This window comes from Sparassis crispa, assembly GCF_003851025.1.
Source record: "Sparassis crispa DNA, contig_000005F, whole genome shotgun sequence".
Taxonomy (NCBI): Eukaryota; Fungi; Basidiomycota; class Agaricomycetes; order Polyporales; family Sparassidaceae; genus Sparassis; species Sparassis crispa.
Genome location: NW_020939752.1, coordinates 1,964,314 through 1,982,626, shown reverse-complemented (window position 1 = coordinate 1,982,626; position 18,313 = coordinate 1,964,314). Strand labels below are relative to the sequence as shown.

The window sequence follows — 18,313 nt, the reverse complement described above, 5'->3', positions numbered from 1 at the left end:
TGCCTTGAGGGGAAACGCGGACCTTCCAGAACAGCTGCACGGCTAGAGCCGCACGCCTGCGCACTCGCATGCGGAGGAGTAGAGATAACGCAGCGTCTACGGGTCCATTGTTCGCGGGGCGCGGGCGCTCCTGCTAGCGCCAGTGGCGGAGAGTGATGGGTGATGGGACAATAGGCGTTTGCGGTTTAGCGGGGAATGGAAGTCGAAGAGGGTGTCGTAACGGGCCCAGTGCTTGCTTGTTTGCTGCGCCGCGGAGCGCTGCACAGGTTCCTCGAGGCGGGAGAACACGAGGGGGTCAATGAGGCCGGCGATGAGGATCGTTCCATAGAGATGGCTTGATGCGTCATAGAGCACAAACCGGCACGCATTCAGAGACACGGACCGAACGCACGAATCCAGCGAAGGGCGGCCGTCAAGCAAACGCCCTCCTGGCAGGCGTCTGTATTCCCGGCGCCTGCGCGATGCCGGATTCGAGCAGATCCTCCCGCGAGACATCAGATGATCAAGTCCATGTTGTCCGTGCTGCATAGATGGGGACGATAGGCCAGGCCGCGTCGCATTCTGGGGAAGCTTGAACGCCTGCATGAGGGAGAGCGATAGAAAGAGAAATGCTTACAAGCGACTAGCAAGCGCGCACGGCAACAGGGATGGGTCTGGGGACTGCATGCGAGTGCCGACCTGTGCGTGTGGGGCCATGCGAAGCAACAGCACCCAGCAGAGAGCGTGACCGAAGTTGTCAGTGTCCTGACTCCTGAGGATTCCAAAACATCTCGTCCGGCCGGTGGAGCGTTGATTGGGATCAATATCTATCATGATCCACAGATTGGCGCAGAGAAGCTACAGGTCGAGCAAGAGACGGGGAGCAATGGCAGACAGCGTCGGTCATCGTCGTTGTCGTCGTATACGGTACTCTCGCCCGACGCCGACGTTGAACTCGAAAATGTTGGCACGTGCTCCGTCCGGCATCTGCCGCTCAACCACAGCCTGAGCCACTCAGTTTCTTTCGTCGTCGTCGTCGTCGTCGTCGACTACGGCCTGCAACGATATCTTCTCGTCGCCAATGGCTTCACCTGCACGTTCTCCTCTCTCTCCAGATCCCGAGTCAGGCCCCTCTGCGTCGACTTCCACCGCTATCAGTCACCTCACATTTCCTACGCCAGCTGCTGAGCCCACTCTCCCAACACACACACCAGCCCAGCCGCGGCAGTTGCTCAAGGAGCGGTTATACGTAGGGAATCTTCACCCTACCGTTGACGAGTGCGCCGCTCTCCGCCCCGCCGCCTCCACCAAAACCTCCACTGACCGCGCCGCGCAGATACACGCTGCTGCAGCTCTTCACCAAGTATGGCAAGGTCTCCAAGCTCGACTTCCTCTTCCACAAGGCGGGCCCGCTCCGCGGTAAGCCGCGCGGGTATGCCTTCGTTGAGTTTGCCGAATCCGATGTGCGTCCTTCCTCTCCCCATTCTCATTTCCGCCCGAGGCTCACCCCGGGTTCTATATGCACACGCTATACCACGCAACTCCGCCGCTCTCAACCCCCGCACAGTGGACCCGGGGGCTGTCTGCTGAAGCGAATTCCCGTGCGTTGACAAGACACTGACGCCTTGGCTCTCGACAGGACGCGGACCGCGCGCTCGCCGCGACGCACGACAGGCTATTGCGCGGCCGCCGCCTCACCGTCACCCACGCGCACCAGGCCCCGCTCGATGTGCTCCCCCCAGGCATGCGTCCCCGCAGGCCGCACGACGCGGCGAAGCCCACTGCACTCAGTATGCTGAAGAGCGTCGGCGTGGGTAGGGCTGATGCGTACGTCATTTTACCTGCTTTGTTCTCTTCTTTTATCCCTTGGACACGGTGGAAGTGGGAATACCTACGGTCCCTTGTTACCCTACGAGCCTACGCTCTTGCACTGCTGTTTGGGGCGGGAGCCGTTTTGGGTTCGGTTGACTTCGAGGAGCTTCGCTGGTGCGCCTCTCTTTGGAGAGACGCCTCTGATATAATGAGGCTTTTGCCGCTGGGCGTGGTAGGGTTAATCTACTCTTCGACGAAACTTGCGTGACACGCGTCTGTGCGCAGAAGTCGTTCTGCGTCTGGCAGACTTCGAGACGCTTGGCTGCTGCGGGGGCGAGTAGTTGGACATGCGGTATACCTTCTGCCGCGACGGAATCTCTCAGCCGGATACACAGGCATCACGACAGCTGGTCTCGTCGGTAGTTCCTCGTCCTCGTCCTTGTCGACGAAACGACGATGCCGGAGGGGAGTCACGTATCACATCCCTTCCACCACCCACCTTCCACGCACTTCCCCACCCTCCTTCTCAACGCTCATTCTCGAATAGACATTACTGACACTGACACGTACACCCAGGACGAGCGCGAAGATCGCAAAGATGGAGGCGAAACTCCGCCAGATGTCCGCCACCCCCGCCGTCCCCACCGCCTCGTCATCATCGAATCGGCCGATACCCCTGCACCCGTCTCTGCCCCCGCGCCCAGCGCCACCATCTCGCCCGCCGGCGCGAGGAACGCCGAATACCAAGGCTGCGCTCCCGGCGCTGCCGATAAGCCCGCCTGGGGCGGGTACCAGTGCGAGTGCGAGGCAGACGGGCGTGGGGCCTGTCGGGCCGACTACACACGCGCATACGGAGCGGAAACATCTTGCGGGGGTGCGGATCGTGAAGAAGAAGTAGGCGCGGTGGTAGAGAGATATTTTGACGGGGGAAGAGATGGCTGTTCGTGTTTATTGGGTCTTGGGTGGCTTGGTCTGCATGTGAATGTATCTGCTTTTCTTGGTGTTGTTGCCTGGGTTGATATATTGTCGTCTTGGGTGCAAAGTGAAAGACGAGTGCCTTCAGTGTGTTAAGTTGGACGTAAGCCGAAATTTCTTCAGATTTTATTGTCAGACTCTTGGGACGCGTTCGTCGTCTTTGCAGTAGACAAAGACGCGTAAGTTTAGTCCTCGCGACCATTCCTCGCGCATACTCATCAGTGACTCATTCTCAGTGCTCGGTGGCATGGCGTACAGTATTGGATGCGACGGTAGGAGGTTGATGAACGAACTAGCGGAGTTGATTTGACTAATGGCGGTGAAAACCGGCTAAGCCTGGCAGACTTGTTCAATTCGAAGTTTGACTTCACAAAAGTGAGAGTCTGAGGTCACGACAACATTTCCGATATGCTAATATTCCTTGCTTCTAGATGTATCTTGTTGGAGGTTACAAACTAACCCCAGACCAAGTTCTAGAGTGGTGCGGGAGGCATGGGCTCGTCCCACCAGAAGGTTGTTATGCCATAACAGTCAATCGCTACCTCAAGAGCCAGATGAGTGGTCATCGCCTTCTCCCATGCGACTACGAAGGGGAACCCATCTTTCTCGTCGTCACGAATCGAGTGATTGACCCCACTGCGACGCGTACCAACTATCAACCTTTTGAGGAGAGTGACGATGCCAGGAGGATCAGAAAGGTGTTGGCTTCGGACGACCTCCACGTCGAGTTTGTCACCGTTCCAGATCCGTATGCGGACTTGTAGCTAGTAGGTAAGGTTTTGCAGGTAGTCGCAGAATGGTGTGCTCACTTTCATCCATTTCAGCGCGTTCGCATTGTCGTTGGACTAGAAGCCGGCGCATTGCTCGCTTTGTGTTAATCGAGGTTTAGAATGTTTATTTACCAAGCCTAATGGAACACAGATACTGCCGCTCGTTTGCTCGTCACTGCGAGGCGCCGAGACTCTAAAGGTGACCTATTCCGTCTGGTTGCTCGCTGTTGTTCACGCTTTCGCTATTGTAATTGACTATATAAAACCCGTGCGAAATTGTAGTTGAACGCTACCTACCATTGCCACCTCATGAGGTCGTCTCTGAATGATATTCATCCTGGATTCACACCGGGCGCGGTGTGTCATCTTAGCCTCAGTATTTATCCCAAAGCCTAACTAATATTGCCGCTCGACAGCCGTTCACCCTAGTACGCCAAGTACCTGCTTACGAAGAGCTACCACCAGTGCTCAAGCCAACCGCTTTGGTCCCATTCCTCCAATCATGCACTATGGCTACATCATCAACTTCGAGCAGTTCTTCGCTGTTGCAGCGACACAGCCCGGGTTCTCCAAGGAGGCGAAGGGCCACGCCTGGTCTGAAGACATAAGTGATTAACCATCCGACCAAGGTCGCGCGGGTGTGCGTGGATCGAAAACGGCAGTTTCTGCTCTCGCTATGTACGAACTGGTACCCGAGCCAACGGCTGGAAGAGGTGGACCTGAAGGTACGGGAGTATCTGGGATCAAAGAAGGGCAAATGGTATTTGGATACTACGCAGTGGAAATGGAGAGCGTGACCCTCAAGCACGTTTTACATGAATACGAACAGACGGGCCAACACAGGATTACAATTTGTTCGTACTGATGTAGATTTGGGTACGCGTCTCGATCTATGCTTTCCTGTGTGAATATGCGGTTAATCTCAAGGTATTTACTTCCCCCAAAGATCTACTTGGCTGGTGGTTTGTGCACACTGCACCTGGCAGTCTCTTCCCCTTGTCTGATACACAGTTCGTAAAGACAATGACTTCTCGTCGGATACCTTTTCCTAATACTTACTTCATCGCATGCTTCACAGGTGAACCGATGTCAGAAGAGCTGCGAGGTTGCTTATCCTCTGCGAGACACTGACTATTATCTGTCCGTGCGGGGTGAAACTGGGCGGAGAACACAGCATGCGACGCAATACCACACAGCACCATTCCAATTGTTATTGCGGGCGCATACTAAGACAAAACGGCATCGATTATTCAAAACATGGGGGCGAGACTCTGGACAAACAAATTGATCGTTCCCGGAGCAGAGCCGCCTCAGCGGATCGGCATTTCTGGGTCTTGCTGCATTGCGTCTGAACATAGTATGCTTTCTCGTCAGTGAAAGAAGTTGCAAGTACGAAAGAGCTCACAAGTTCGTATCAGTCCTCGGAGTCATATTCCACTCCAAGCCGATTGAGGATCCGTTTCATCTTCGCCTTCCACTGTGGATGGTAGTCTGTCCTGTCGTCGTTCAACACAGGATAGACTCCACTGTTGTAGAAGAGCTTGTCTTTCATAGTGGGTTGTGCGTAGCTTTCTACGTCTTTGTCCCGTAGCTTATGCACCGGAAGGGTTACCAGGTCTTCGCGCCGAAACTCTACCAATTGCCAATAGTCACACGGTGCGCGCATTATAAACAAACGATCTTGTTCCCGGAAGGCGTCGAACGCAAACTTTGCTTGGGTAATAATTTGTTCGCGTGCATCCTCCACTTCGTCCTTTGCAAGTTCCAGGTCCGATATATTGGCCGCCGTATCGAATGCTTTCACCTCGACGATCAGCAGGATAGATTGAGGTGATCGGCCCTTCGTGACGAGGACAACAAAGTCTGGATACCGCGTCTCCGTGTAAATTTTTTGCTGGCGTGGACAATCCTGGCCCTTGCACGTTCCAAAAGGGCGGGTTTGCGTGTCTCCTCGTCATCCTGGATGGAAAGGTCTTCCGTCAGAATTTCGAGATCACCAAGCTGGACTTCTGTGCTCCATTCTGCATCTAAAATCAAAACAAGCTTTAACGAGGTAGTGGATAATGTGGCATTGTGCACGTACAGTCAGCAGGTAGTTCCACCGCACGTCGTAACGCGTCTCGAGAAATTCCCCTCTGCGGGGAAATAGTAACGCGTTGTGATCGGCGAGCCAGGGATAAACCAAAAAAGTTCAGGGCGGTATCCCAGTATTCGTACCACAAAGACTCTACCGCAGTGCGTCCCTGCAATCGAATCTCGTCAGAAATATCTCGAAGAGTTGCAATGTGGTCTTCGAGGGTCACCGTGGCCTTGGGAAACATGATGCCCAGTGGTGGCGGTCAACACTCTGCAGCACCATTCATATATATGCTGGCCTGGCCGTGAAGTTGCATGGCCATGAGACAGAAAACAACAATGTGTTAGATTAGATAATCCATCAGTCTCTTAAGTGTCTAGACTCAAAGCAATGCAAGATGCTGTACACCTAGATACCTATTGATCAGGCTGCGCTATGCACTGCTGTGTAGAAGCTATGCATAGCTATGCCTGCCTATGTTCATAGCCACAATCCTGTGTTACTCACAGGTTTGTATAGCCACACTCTAGGTAGATATAAACCCCCTAGAGTCCACTCTGAGTCCTCAGTGACTCACTTCTGGACTCTAGGTGAGTAGAGTACTTTGTCCTCAATATTACTTAGTGACTCACTTCTGGACTCTAGCTGTATTGCCCAGCTCTTCTGTCCTGTTATTTGAGTCCCCTACAAGGTCTGCATATTGCGACTTTATTAGGTTATGAGCCCCGCGCTCTAGCCCCTTTGCTGTTGCTTTGTCTTGGTCACTTTTCTGTGCCTTTCTTGTCCTTATAGTGTGCTGCATATCCTTTATTTACAAAGACACCAACTGTTGGGTCTGTGCACTTCAGTGGGCCAGCCTTTGACCTTCTTGGGAACATCCTGGTAATCATCCCAGTGACCTGAGTGGTTGTACAACTGGGTGTTTAGTAAATACTTACTGGTTACAATTACTATACCTCCTTTCCTGCACACATTCCTGAGGACTATCCTGCACTTTTTCAAGCACCAGACATAATCACACACAACCCTTTACCCCTTTCCACATCATGTCTTCCACCTCTACCCACACTCCCAACTTTGCCAAACTCAATGACTCCAATTACCCTACTTGGAGCGGTGAAATGGCTGCCTGGTTGCGCTCTGCAAACCTTTGGAGACTTGTCAATGGCAAGCTTCCACAGCCAAAGCTCTCTGGATCACCTACAGCAGCTGAGCAAACCAAGCTAGACACTTGGGAGGCCAATGCAGAGAAAGCAGCTGGTCAAATCTATTTGATGGTGGAACCAGATCAGCGCACTCACTTTGCTGGTGTGGTGGATGACCCTATCAAAATGTGAGAACAGCTTGCAGCTGTTCATCTGCAGAAGAAACCTGGAGCGCGTTTCAATGCTTATGATGATGTCTTCTCCATCAGAAAGCAACCAGAGGAATCACTTCAAGGGCTTGTCAATAAGGTCAATGCTGCCATGCAGCGTGTTAAAGACCTTCGCCCTAATGACTTTAATCTGACAAAGCTGGATGAAGAGTTAACCTCCATGGCTATGATTCGTGCTCTTCCTGTGGAGGAATATGGCGCTTTTACCTCTGCGCTACTTCAGCGTGATATCCTGAGCAAAGATGTTGTCACCCAGGCTTTTGTCACAGAGGAAATCAATCGTCGTCATCGCACCACTTCCCCTCCCAAAGCAGATCAAGCACTCACCACTGCTTCCTCCTCACAGCTCACCTGCGATTTTTGTGAGGGCAAAGGACACACACAGTCCAATTGCTATGCTTTCCAGAATGCTTCAAAGAAAGCCAAGGAAAATCGCAAAGAGCGCCGCTCTAAGTGTGGAAACAAGGCAAATGCTACTGCTGCTGCTGCTGCCACCCAGAATACCACTCAGATTGACCCTACCACTGTCACAGAGTCTGCTGGCAAAGCAAGTCTCTCTGACCCACTTCAGCTTGATGCTGACTTTGACTGGAATGCAGACACAGGTGCCACTTCTCATATGACACCTCATCACCACTGGCTTAGAAATTACAAACCTTTGGTCATTCCAATCAAACTCGCTGATAACACCATTGTCATGTCTGCTGGGGTGGGAACAGTTGTATTTAATCCAGTGATTGCAGGGAAAGCAGTCAGGCCTGTGGAATTCACTAGGGTGCTGCATGTCCCAAGGCTCAGGAACAATCTCCTCTCTTGTCTGTATTTAGTTCGTCAGAAAGGCTTCAGAATTCACATAGAGTCCAAGTTCATGACCTTCCTTCACTCTCGTCAGACTCTATTTGTTGCCTCTATCACAGAGAACTACACTGCCTTTCTTAATGGAACTGTACAACCAGCTCCAGAGTCTGCACAGGCTATAACCACAGTCCCTCTTGATTTAAATCTCTGGCATCGTCGCTTTGCTCATCACAACTATGCCGATGTCCAAAAGATGATTAGAGAGGAGCTAGTGACTGGTCTTATGCTGAATTCAAAGCAGCAGCCTGACCCCATTTGCGAACCATGTCTGGCCGGTAAAATGCATGCCAATCCCTTCCCTACATCGGACAGTCATGCCTCCAAACCCCTAGAATTAATTCACACAGATGTCCACGGACCTCTGCCTGTGTGTACACACTCAGGATATCGGTACTGGATCACCTTCATATATGATTACAGCCGATTCAGGGTTGTGCTATTGCTAAAGGCTAAGAGTGAAGCCTTTGATGCTTTCAAGCAGTATAAAGCTTATGCTGAAAATCTGCTTGAAGCAAAAATCAAGGCTGTCCAGGATGACAAGGGTGGGGAGTACATGTCCAATGCCTTTATACAGTTTACTCAGGAGGCAGGGATTGAGCGCAGACATACCACGCGCAATAGACCACAGCAGAATGGAGTTGCAGAGCAAGCTAATCGCACAATGGACAATGACATCACTGCTATGCTAGCAGAGTCTAAACTGCCTCCTTCCTTCTGGGGAGAATGCATTGGATCTATGGTGCATGTCTGGAACCGTCTGCCTACAGCAGTGGTGAAGGGTGCAACTCCCTATGAGCTGTGGTATAAGCGGAAGCCAGATGTCAGCCATCTTCGTGTTTGGGGCTGTACTGCCTATGTGCATGTGCAGAAGGATCAGCGTACAGGTCTGGGACCACACATGCAGAAATGTGTGTTTATTGGTTATCCTGCAGGATACAAGGGGTGGAAGTTCTACAATCCTGACACCAAAAAGACTATAATCTCAGAACGTGCTGATTTTGATGAGCGCTACTTCCCTGGCCTCAAATGCACTTCTGATATTCCTCCTCCACCCCCTATGTCATTTCCACCTGCAGACATTATTCCTCTACCTGTAGCACCTGTACCTGGACAGGATTTAGGGGGAGATGGTGCACATGTGCCAAATCCTATACTCGGTCCAGTTGCTTCAGAAGCTGATCCACCTGTACCACCTGCACCACCTGCACCTGAGCATCCAGTAACTCCACCACCACCAGATCCTTCAGAGCATCATAGAGTTCCAACTCCTCCTCCATTTGAACCTATAGATCATCGTCCAATTGCTCAGCACCGGGTACCTCGCAACATTAGGCCCACCTGGAAAATGCGAACTTTACCACCACCTATGCAGGATGCAGAGTCTGAGGATGAGTTGGATGTGATAGATGCAGATGCTGACTTTGTTGAAGTCCAGTTTGCTGGTCTATCTGCTGGAGCAGACCCTTGGACCTATAAACAGGCTATGGGCAGTCCTGATGCTGATAAGTGGCAGCAAGCAGCCAATGAAGAGATTGTGTCTCTAATGGCCAATAACACATGGGACATTGTTCCACTGCCACCAGGCAAAAGGGCAATAGGCTCAGGCTGGGTGTTCAAGGTGAAGCACAATGCAGATGGTTCTGTAGAGCGCTATAAAGGCAGATTAGTCGCCAAGGGTTACAGTCAACGCCCTGGCTTTGACTACACAGAAGTCTTTGCTCCCACATTCCGTCAACCTGCATTGCGCCTTATTCTAGCTCTTGCTGCAGCAGAGGATCTAGAACTTCACTCTGTGGATATCTCATCTGCCTTCCTAAATGGAGACTTGGAGGAAGAGATCTACATGCAACAACCTGAGGGGTTTCACCAGGGTGGTCCAGAAATGGTCTGCAGGCTAAATAAGTCACTCTATGGCTTGAAGCAAGGTGCACGCCAGTGGAACAAGAAGCTTCATGAGGTGCTCACCAAAATGGGCTTCACTCGTCTTCAGTCTGACAGAAGCATCTATGTGTACATTAGGGGAGATGTGCACATTATTGTCCCAGTCTTTATAGACGATATGACACTTGCTTCAAAGTCCAAGAAGGCACTTGATGACACTGTCAAGGAGTTAAAGTCATATTTTAAACTCCGAGACCTTGGATCTACCCAGTTTCTGCTGGGCATAGACATCAAAAGAGACCATGCAAAGCATACCATTTCACTCTCACAGCGCCAGTATATAGTGGATATGCTGGAGCGTTATGGTCTCTCTGACTGCAAGTCTGTCAGCACTCCTATGGATCCTGGAGCAGAGCTTTCAAAGGCCCTTGCACCTCAGACACAGGAAGAGGCAGAATATATGCACAAAGTGCCTTATCTCAGTGCTGTAGGGGCACTGATGTATTTGGCCATCACCACTCGTCCAGACATCATGTTTGCCATTGGATGTCTTGCGCGTTTTAATGCCAATCCTGGTCCTGCACATTGGATTGCTGTGAAGCATGTCTTCCGCTATCTGAAGGGCACTTAAGGCTGCACTATGGTCCCAGTGATGTAAAGGAGTTCTTCCTAACCTACACGGACTCAGACTTTGGTGGTGAGAGGGATAACCGTCGCTCCACTGGTGGTTACCTTGTAAAAGTGGGCACAGGTGCTATTAGCTGGAGTAGCAAGCTTCAGTCCCTTATTGCCCAATCCACCACAGAAGCCGAGTACATTGCTGCAGTTAAAGCAGGAAAGGAAATCCTCTGGATGCGTAATCTTCTCACAGAACTGGGGTATACAGTGTCCAAAGCCTCTACACTTTACATGGACAATCAGTCTGCAATCAGTGTCTCTAAAAATCCAGAACATCATGGCAGAATGAAGCACTTGGATCTGCGCTTCTTCTGGCTTCGAGACACCATGGAGGCAGGTCGAATTGCACCAGTATATATTCCTACTGCAGAGATGATAGCGGACATTTTGACAAAGCCCTTGTCGGCGACAAAGATTATCTACTGCCGCGAGATGATGGGCTTGAGGATCTAATCGTCAAAAACCCGGATCTTGTCGGATAGAGCATATAACTCGGACATTGTCGGATCGGTGTTTTCTCGGATCATCTGTCTGCCACATATACCACTCTCTCTGCTGCGGTTCAAATCATCTCTTTGCCCCTTCCACCACTATGAAAACCTTCGCCATTGCCCTTCTTATTACTGCAGGGGCGCTCTTCCCTGCCATTCTCCTTCTTTCTTTTTATTATGCCATCACTCGTATCTGGCCAGCACCACCCCCGCTCAACATCGAATTGGAATGCATTACCATTCCGGCATCCAATCAACCGACTCATCACATGCTTGTTCACCCGGCTATGCCACCTCGTGCTCACATTCAGCGACACTCACTGCACTTCACCACTCAGCAGTTCGATGAGTTGGACGACCTTGCATCTATAATGCTGCGTGAGAGCGAGATGGAAGCCGAACATCCATTCAAGTCTAAATCGTGCGACGAGGAACATTGGGATGTAGTGGAATGAGTGGGTTCAGGGGGAGGTATGTGGAGCTCTTGCATTCTGTTGAAGAGGGAAGACTCATTGGATTAAGGGGGAGTGTTAGATTAGATAATCCATCAGTCTCTTAAGTGTCTAGACTCAAAGCAATGCAAGATGCTGTACACCTAGATACCTATTGATCAGGCTGCGCTATGCACTGCTGTGTAGAAGCTATGCATAGCTATGCCTGCCTATGTTCATAGCCACAATCCTGTGTTACTCACAGGTTTGTATAGCCACACTCTAGGTAGATATAAACCCCCTAGAGTCCACTCTGAGTCCTCAGTGACTCACTTCTGGACTCTAGGTGAGTAGAGTACTTTGTCCTCAATATTACTTAGTGACTCACTTCTGGACTCTAGCTGTATTGCCCAGCTCTTCTGTCCTGTTATTTGAGTCCCCTACAAGGTCTGCATATTGCGACTTTATTACAATGTACCTGTAGGAGGGCCACACCTGCCACCTAATATTATTCACAGAAGGCGGTACAATAATGATCGATTGCGGCCTGCGTGATGCCATATGGCGGGCATTGCAAAGACCCATGGCCATGCAACTCCGAGAACAACGGAAGCTGCTCACGTGACCCGAGCCCGACTGTATATGAACGACGCGAGAACACGCTTCAACAACAACTACCACCTCTCTCATCATGTCATCCCTCAAAACACTGCATCCCGGCTTCAGGCCTGGCATGGTGAGTCTAAAGTACAGCAGATATTCCAAAGGCTAAGCTGATAATCCTAGACCTATGCCGCGGCATGCCAAGTACCTCCGCTTACGGAGCTCCCTCCCGCACTGGAGCCCACTGATTTTGGCCTCCTCCCACCAATAATGCATTATGGCTACATTATAGACAGGTCGCAGTTCTCCACTATTGGGACAGCAAAATTTGGAATCACCCGCGAGACAAGTGGCGGCGGCTGGGAGGAGGTCGCACTGCACATGGTCGCGAACGACATTGCGGGCGCTGTCATTGACTATCCAATAAAGGTAGTGCGGGTCTGCACAGGGCTAAAGAGACCCCTCATTCTATCCCTATCTTCAAATTGGTACCCCTGCGAGCAGTTGGAGGAGTTGGACGCGAGGGTGAGAGAATATCTAGGGATTGAGGAGAGAGGGAAGTGGTACTTGGATAATAAGCAGTGGTTTTGGCGAAAGTGAGCGTTATGTCAACCTGATCTACGACTGTTTGTTTCAACAGTGTCATGTTTATCATGGCCATTGTTGGGTTATATCATCCTGTCCCTCCCCCACTCAAAAGGGATGATTTGGTAGTCTGCCTTTGGGAGACTAACGTTGGGTCAATCTATCATTCAACGCGGTCACGTGAAATGACCCACATATGGACGCTTCTGTTTTTCAATGCAAAGTGCATGTTCTACTCACTTTTTGTGCAGAACGCTAGAAGGCGTAGACGTTAAGGGTGCATTGGATAGAATAATATCGTATGAACGAGGTCTTGAGGACGGTCTGCATGCTTGAGCATTGCATAATACCCGACTCGGACTATATGTGGCCCGTGTGACAGGGTAACATAGTTGAACACTAACCACCACTGCCACCCTATCATGTCGTCTCTGAAAGATATTCATCCCGGCTTCACACCCGGAGCGGTGTGTCGTCTTCGTCTCAGCATTTATCCAAACCGTAATTAATATTGTCGCTTGACAGCCGTTCGCCTTGGTACGCCAAGTTCCCGCGTACGAAGACCTACCGCCAGTGCTTAAGCCAACCGCGTTTGGTCCCATTCCTCCAATCATGCACTATGGCTATGTCATTAGTTTCGAACAATTCTTCGCAATTGCAGCGACGCAGCTTGGGTTCTCCAAGGAGGTGGATGGCCCCGCGTGGTCAGAGGACATAGCAATGCACCAAGTCGCCGATCACATAGCGAGCGAAGTGATCCACCATCCCGCAAAAGTCGCGTGGGTGTGCGTAGATCGAAAACGGCCATTCCTTCTCTCGCTATGTACGAACTGGTATCCGAGCCAACGACTGGAGGAGGTGGATCCGAAGGTGCGGGAGTTTCTTGGTATAGAAGAGAAGGGGAAGTGGTACTTGGATGTTACGCAGAGGAAATGGCGAGCGTAATTAATATTTTGACTTCTGGTATCTGCTCTCGAATGATGTCTTTTATTTTGCTGTTGTATACATACACGTTCTATTCATGACGTGATTACCGCGAAACATAATCTTGGGGTCACCGAGAAGGGGAAGCGGAATTTGGATAGAGTCAGTCGCAGACTCGTAGAATCACTATAAAATGAGATCTCGCGCTCAACGGTCATCGCCTTCTCCCATGCGACTACGAAGGGGAACCCATCTTTCTCGTCGTCACGAATCGAGTGACTGACCCCACTGCGACGCGTACCAACTATCGACTTTTCGAGGATTGAGGAGAAGGAGAAGCAGCATTAGCAGAAGTAATTTGATTTCTCAGAGTCAATATTTAATGGGAGACGCGGTCACGTGGGAAAGAAGATTGCACGCGTCTTGCATGGCCAAAACTTTTATGAGGTAAATGTCAAGTTATCATTCGTTGACCTTCCAGAATTATGGAGGAAAGCCTGATAAAAGATGCGACAATCACAACATTTTCATATTCATTACGGACAGATAGAGAAAACGACGATGATACACAAACAAATCTTTGGAACATAAGTTGATCGCAGCAAGGGGTAAGTTTCTTGTCTTCCAATGCGGGCAAGGGTTTTCGTAAGTAATTTAAGTATGAATAATGAGCTCACAATTCAGTATCACTCCAGTTCGAAGTGATTAAGGATTCTGCGCATCTCTTCCTTGAAGCATGGATGATAATCCGTCCTTTCTTCGTTCAGAAGGGGGTACAGTCCACTATTGTAGAACGCATCGTCGGATTCATCGAGGTCTGCATAGTCTGTCAAATCTTTATTCCGCAGGGATGTACTGGGAGCGGCATCAGGTCCTCTCGCCGAAGTTCCATCAGGTGCCAGTAGTCCCCTGGAGCGCGAATCACAAACATACGGTCTTGTTCCTTATGAAGATCAAAGGCGAACTTCGCTTGAGTGATAACTTGATTGTAAGCAGACCAGACTTCTTCGTACGCGGCTTCGTATTCCAACTCGCTGTCCTCTTCGGCAACGTTAAGAGCTTTAACCTCGACAATCAGCAGGATAGAGGACGCTGACCTGCCTTTGACGAAAAGGACAACAAAATCCGGAAAACGTGTCTCCGTGTAAATGTCTTTGCTGGCTTGCGCGATCCTCGCACTTGCACCTTTCATGAGGGCTTCTCTGCGCGTCTCTTCATCACCTCCGGGTGGGTTGTCTGCAAGATTGACAAGGTCGTCTGGATTGACATCCGTGCTCCAATTCACATCTGAGGTACAGAACGGGATGCGTTAGGATGAAACTGCATGAGAGTATGACATCGCAGACTTACAGTCAGACGGTAATTCGACCGAAGGTCGTAACACGTCTCGAGAGAGAGCTCTCTGAGGGGAGACGGTGAATCTTTGGCAGCTACGAGCCATAGAGAGAGCGCAGAAGTTCAAAGCGGTATCCCAATACTCATACCACAGGGACTCTACTGAAGCAAGTCGTCGTAGTCTGATATCGCGTGCAATATCGCGAAGAGTCGCGATGTGGTCTGCAAGTGTCACGGTAGCGTCGAGGAACATGGCCAGTGTGTGGATCAACTGCTCAACGAGCCCAACCAGTTATATACCGGGCACGGTGGCAATGGCTGGCCATGACGAACAACGGGGTAGACCTCGGAGAAAAAGAAGCTGTTTCGCCGTACAATGGGTCACCGCGTGTGATACGCCCAACCAAGACTTGGCAGGCTCAAATGACTCTTCCTTTGATTCTAAATATGGTCGGGGCCTACCTCTGCGCAACAGTCAGATGTTCTCCATTGTGATCGGGCGGCCGAACGAAGTCTGAGGACATGTGACTGGCGTTGACCTTGCTTGCTCGTGACTATATATGAACCGTGCCGCGAGTTAGTTGGACAGTAACCACCACATTATCATGTCGTCCCTCAGAGAAATTCATCCTGGGTTCCAACCTGGCGTGGTGCGTGATAGCGTCCATATACCGCCGAAAGCTTCACTGATAGCGTTCTGACAGTCATTCGCCCTCGCACGCCAAGTACCCGCGTACGAAGAGCTACCACCCGTACTAAAGCCGACCGCGTTTGGCCCCATCCCTCCAATCATGCACTACGGCTACCTCATCACCTTTGAGCAGTTCTTCGCTATTGCAGCGATGCAGCTAGGGTTTTCCATAGAGTTGAAAGATCACGCCTGGTCCGAAGACATAGCAATGCACAAGGTTGCCCAGTACATAGCTGGGAAAGTGATCCACCATCCAACAAAGGTTGCATGGGTGTGTGTAGATCGTAAACGACCGTTCCTTCTCTCGCTATGCACAAACTGGTACCCAAGCCAGCGGCTGGAGGAGGTGGATCCGAAGGTGAGGGAATATCTTGGGATAGAGGAGAAAGGGAAGTGGTACTTGGACGCTAAGCAGTGGCAATGGAGAGCATGATTTACGCGTTTTTTCATTCTTGATTTATTTGAGATGTCTTCCCATTCACTGCCAACGGTGTTGTTGATTTGCGCCCGCGAACTTGTTCATTGTTCAATTTGCAACGTAACGCGGTCACATGAGGACAGACCAAATGCGGCCCACGCGGCCGCGAATCACTTGCTCAACGTTAACCAACCACCATGTGGTACCTTGACGGGATCCGTGACGGCTTCAGACAAGGGCGGTGTGTCTTGATCCAAGTGCACCTTTCAGCAGCTCACTATGCACTCACTATGCACGTTTTGATAGTCGTTCGCCCTCGCACGTCAAGTACGGTTACCAGATCGACGACAGGCAATACTGTAAAATAGCAGCCGCTCAATTCGGATACGCCGCAGACCCAGACGAATACGGTGGCGACATAGACTGCGCATTGCGAATGGCCGCCAAGTATATCAGTCACCAAATTATCAATCATCCAAGCAAGGTGAAGTCTGTGTGCGAGAGCGGTGATCGTTTCTTCATTCTCTCACTTTGCACGAATTTGGGACAATGCGAGGATGAGAAGAGGCTAGCGGAGGCGGAGGAAAAGCTGAGGGAATATCTCAGGATAACAGAGAAGGGGAAATGGTATCTGGGTGCAAATCAGTGGCGGTGGACGAGGAACCGACGCGTCTCACGGTCATCACTGAAAAAATTCCATCCTGGCTTCAGACCTGGAACGGTGCACTTTGGCTTTATCGCGCTTTCTTGAGGTATGACTGGGTTTACCATTTGGCAGACATACGCCCTCGCACGCAAAGTGCCCGCATTCGATGAGTCCCCGTTCGTGCTCAAGCCCACCGCGTTCGGGCTCCTTCCACAAATAATGCATTACGGCCACGTGATTAACGATGACCACTTCTTCAACATAGCAGCTACGCAACTGGGATTCTCCAGAGCGACAAGCGGGGACAGCTGGGCCGAGGACGTCGCAGTGCGCAGGGCCGCTGGCTACGTATCACGCGAGATTATCCACCATCGGACTACGGTCGGGTTCGTGTGTATTGAGGATGGCCTGTTATTTGTACTCTCCCTATGCAGGAATTGGGTAAGAGGGTAGAAGAAGTCGATGCGAAGGCGAGGGAGTATCTTGGAACTGAGGAGAAGGGAAAGTGGTATTTGGAAGGGAGTCAATGGCAGTGGAGAGCATAATTGGATCCCGGGATATTTTGGGCTTCTGTCTCTGTGTCCATTGAGATTAGTTGTTCAATGTTCAACGCACCGCGTGCAGGAGACAATATCCCTGTCAACCGGGGTCCCGTAACGAACAACCTTGCTCATGCCTTTTCCCGAAGACGTTCAGACCTGGAGCTGTACACAGCCTGACAGCGTATCGTTTGATAGTCCGTCGCCCTTGTACACCATCGTTCGACAAACTCCCAGCACCACGAAGCCAACAGCGACCGGTCCTACATTATGCACTATGGGTACCCCATCAGCGAAGGGCAGTTCTGCGAGACTGCGGCCGCTCAATTTGGGTACGTCGCAGATCCAAATGAATCGGGGGACGGGTAGACGTGGACTCCGCAATGAGCATTCAGCACATCTGCCGCAATATCATCCATCGTCCGGGGGATGTAGAGTGGGTGTGTGACCGCGGCAGACGGCTGTTTGTGCTCTCACTATGCACGAATTGGGAACCGTGGAGCGATCAGACCAGGATGGAGAAAGCGGAGGAGCAGCTGAAGGAGCACCTAGGGATTGAAGAGAAGGGTAAGTGGTATTGGGACGCGACACAGTGGCAGTGGAGGATATTTTGACGTGTCCAGTCTCTTAATATAACCTTCATGTCGCGTCTAATATCGTGAAAACCATCGGGAGTGGACCCGAGCTTGTGACACATAGAATTTCATGCATGTCCATCATTCAGTGGTGTTCAGCACGGCATCAACCAGGGCAAAAACACGGGGCAAGCAGCACATGACTCGTGGTTCGCGGTAGCACGCGCCGACTGAGTGCAGAGACAGAACGACAGAACAATATTGTGCCGTTATTGCAACTAGCTGGAATGTGGTCCGCCTAGCGGCCACCTCCAACACCACAAGTCCTTCACTGTCAGTTCCAGGGACACCTAAGCTTGGCGTGCATCGCCTTGAGTTATACGGTCCGCAGCAATGAAAAACAGCTTACCAGGTTTATTACTCCTTATTTCCCAGTCAGAACAGACAGAAGGTCTTCCACATCTTCTGCATCTGCTGGAAGTTTGGCCGGTGACCATTCTTCCCAACAAAACCGACACCTGCCAAAGTCGAACCGCAGTATATGAGTGTTTGAAGGAGCTGCGACTTGCGACTTGCGTGCGCTTGCAGGACGATCCAGGCTCGAGAAGCAGGGATCGGTAAGGGGTGTGATGTCAGGCAAGACGAGGACCGCAAGGCGACAAAATGCGAG

General features: G+C 51.0%; 11 protein-coding genes across 11 annotated transcripts; 8 read left to right on the top strand and 3 right to left on the bottom strand.

Annotated features, from left to right (window-relative positions):
- Positions 1–96: 96 nt before the first annotated feature.
- On the bottom strand, positions 97–585 carry SCP_0606650 (hypothetical protein; the record flags this gene model as incomplete). The annotated part of the gene is made up of 1 exon (XM_027759798.1): positions 97–585. One exon carries the CDS (start codon positions 583–585, stop codon positions 97–99), a length of 489 nt encoding a protein of 162 aa, XP_027615599.1.
- Positions 586–1,060: 475 nt separating this feature from the next.
- On the top strand, positions 1,061–2,689 carry SCP_0606640 (hypothetical protein; the record flags this gene model as incomplete). The annotated part of the gene is made up of 4 exons (XM_027759797.1): positions 1,061–1,257; positions 1,316–1,442; positions 1,619–1,806; positions 2,368–2,689. 4 exons carry the CDS (start codon positions 1,061–1,063, stop codon positions 2,687–2,689), a joined length of 834 nt encoding a protein of 277 aa, XP_027615598.1.
- Positions 2,690–3,197: 508 nt separating this feature from the next.
- On the top strand, positions 3,198–3,530 carry SCP_0606630 (predicted protein; the record flags this gene model as incomplete). The annotated part of the gene is made up of 1 exon (XM_027759796.1): positions 3,198–3,530. The coding sequence occupies one exon, from the start codon at positions 3,198–3,200 to the stop codon at positions 3,528–3,530; it is 333 nt and encodes a 110-aa protein (XP_027615597.1).
- Positions 3,531–4,950: 1,420 nt separating this feature from the next.
- Positions 4,951–5,857, bottom strand: SCP_0606620 (hypothetical protein; the record flags this gene model as incomplete). Its single annotated transcript, XM_027759795.1, has 3 exons — positions 4,951–5,399; positions 5,459–5,563; positions 5,620–5,857. 3 exons carry the CDS (start codon positions 5,855–5,857, stop codon positions 4,951–4,953), a joined length of 792 nt encoding a protein of 263 aa, XP_027615596.1.
- An 802-nt stretch (positions 5,858–6,659) lies between these two features.
- On the top strand, positions 6,660–6,950 carry SCP_0606610 (hypothetical protein; the record flags this gene model as incomplete). Its single annotated transcript, XM_027759794.1, has 1 exon — positions 6,660–6,950. One exon carries the CDS (start codon positions 6,660–6,662, stop codon positions 6,948–6,950), a length of 291 nt encoding a protein of 96 aa, XP_027615595.1.
- A 129-nt stretch (positions 6,951–7,079) lies between these two features.
- Positions 7,080–10,358, top strand: SCP_0606600 (predicted protein; the record flags this gene model as incomplete). Its single annotated transcript, XM_027759793.1, has 1 exon — positions 7,080–10,358. The coding sequence occupies one exon, from the start codon at positions 7,080–7,082 to the stop codon at positions 10,356–10,358; it is 3,279 nt and encodes a 1,092-aa protein (XP_027615594.1).
- Positions 10,359–10,997: 639 nt separating this feature from the next.
- Positions 10,998–11,351, top strand: SCP_0606590 (hypothetical protein; the record flags this gene model as incomplete). The annotated part of the gene is made up of 1 exon (XM_027759792.1): positions 10,998–11,351. The coding sequence occupies one exon, from the start codon at positions 10,998–11,000 to the stop codon at positions 11,349–11,351; it is 354 nt and encodes a 117-aa protein (XP_027615593.1).
- A 667-nt stretch (positions 11,352–12,018) lies between these two features.
- On the top strand, positions 12,019–13,460 carry SCP_0606580 (hypothetical protein; the record flags this gene model as incomplete). The annotated part of the gene is made up of 4 exons (XM_027759791.1): positions 12,019–12,063; positions 12,114–12,455; positions 12,908–12,982; positions 13,041–13,460. The coding sequence occupies 4 exons, from the start codon at positions 12,019–12,021 to the stop codon at positions 13,458–13,460; spliced, it is 882 nt and encodes a 293-aa protein (XP_027615592.1).
- An 808-nt stretch (positions 13,461–14,268) lies between these two features.
- On the bottom strand, positions 14,269–14,880 carry SCP_0606570 (hypothetical protein; the record flags this gene model as incomplete). Its single annotated transcript, XM_027759790.1, has 2 exons — positions 14,269–14,726; positions 14,790–14,880. 2 exons carry the CDS (start codon positions 14,878–14,880, stop codon positions 14,269–14,271), a joined length of 549 nt encoding a protein of 182 aa, XP_027615591.1.
- A 499-nt stretch (positions 14,881–15,379) lies between these two features.
- SCP_0606560 (hypothetical protein) lies at positions 15,380–15,898 on the top strand (the record flags this gene model as incomplete). The annotated part of the gene is made up of 2 exons (XM_027759789.1): positions 15,380–15,424; positions 15,479–15,898. 2 exons carry the CDS (start codon positions 15,380–15,382, stop codon positions 15,896–15,898), a joined length of 465 nt encoding a protein of 154 aa, XP_027615590.1.
- Positions 15,899–16,080: 182 nt separating this feature from the next.
- Positions 16,081–16,634, top strand: SCP_0606550 (hypothetical protein; the record flags this gene model as incomplete). The annotated part of the gene is made up of 2 exons (XM_027759788.1): positions 16,081–16,124; positions 16,190–16,634. The coding sequence occupies 2 exons, from the start codon at positions 16,081–16,083 to the stop codon at positions 16,632–16,634; spliced, it is 489 nt and encodes a 162-aa protein (XP_027615589.1).
- Positions 16,635–18,313: the final 1,679 nt, after the last annotated feature.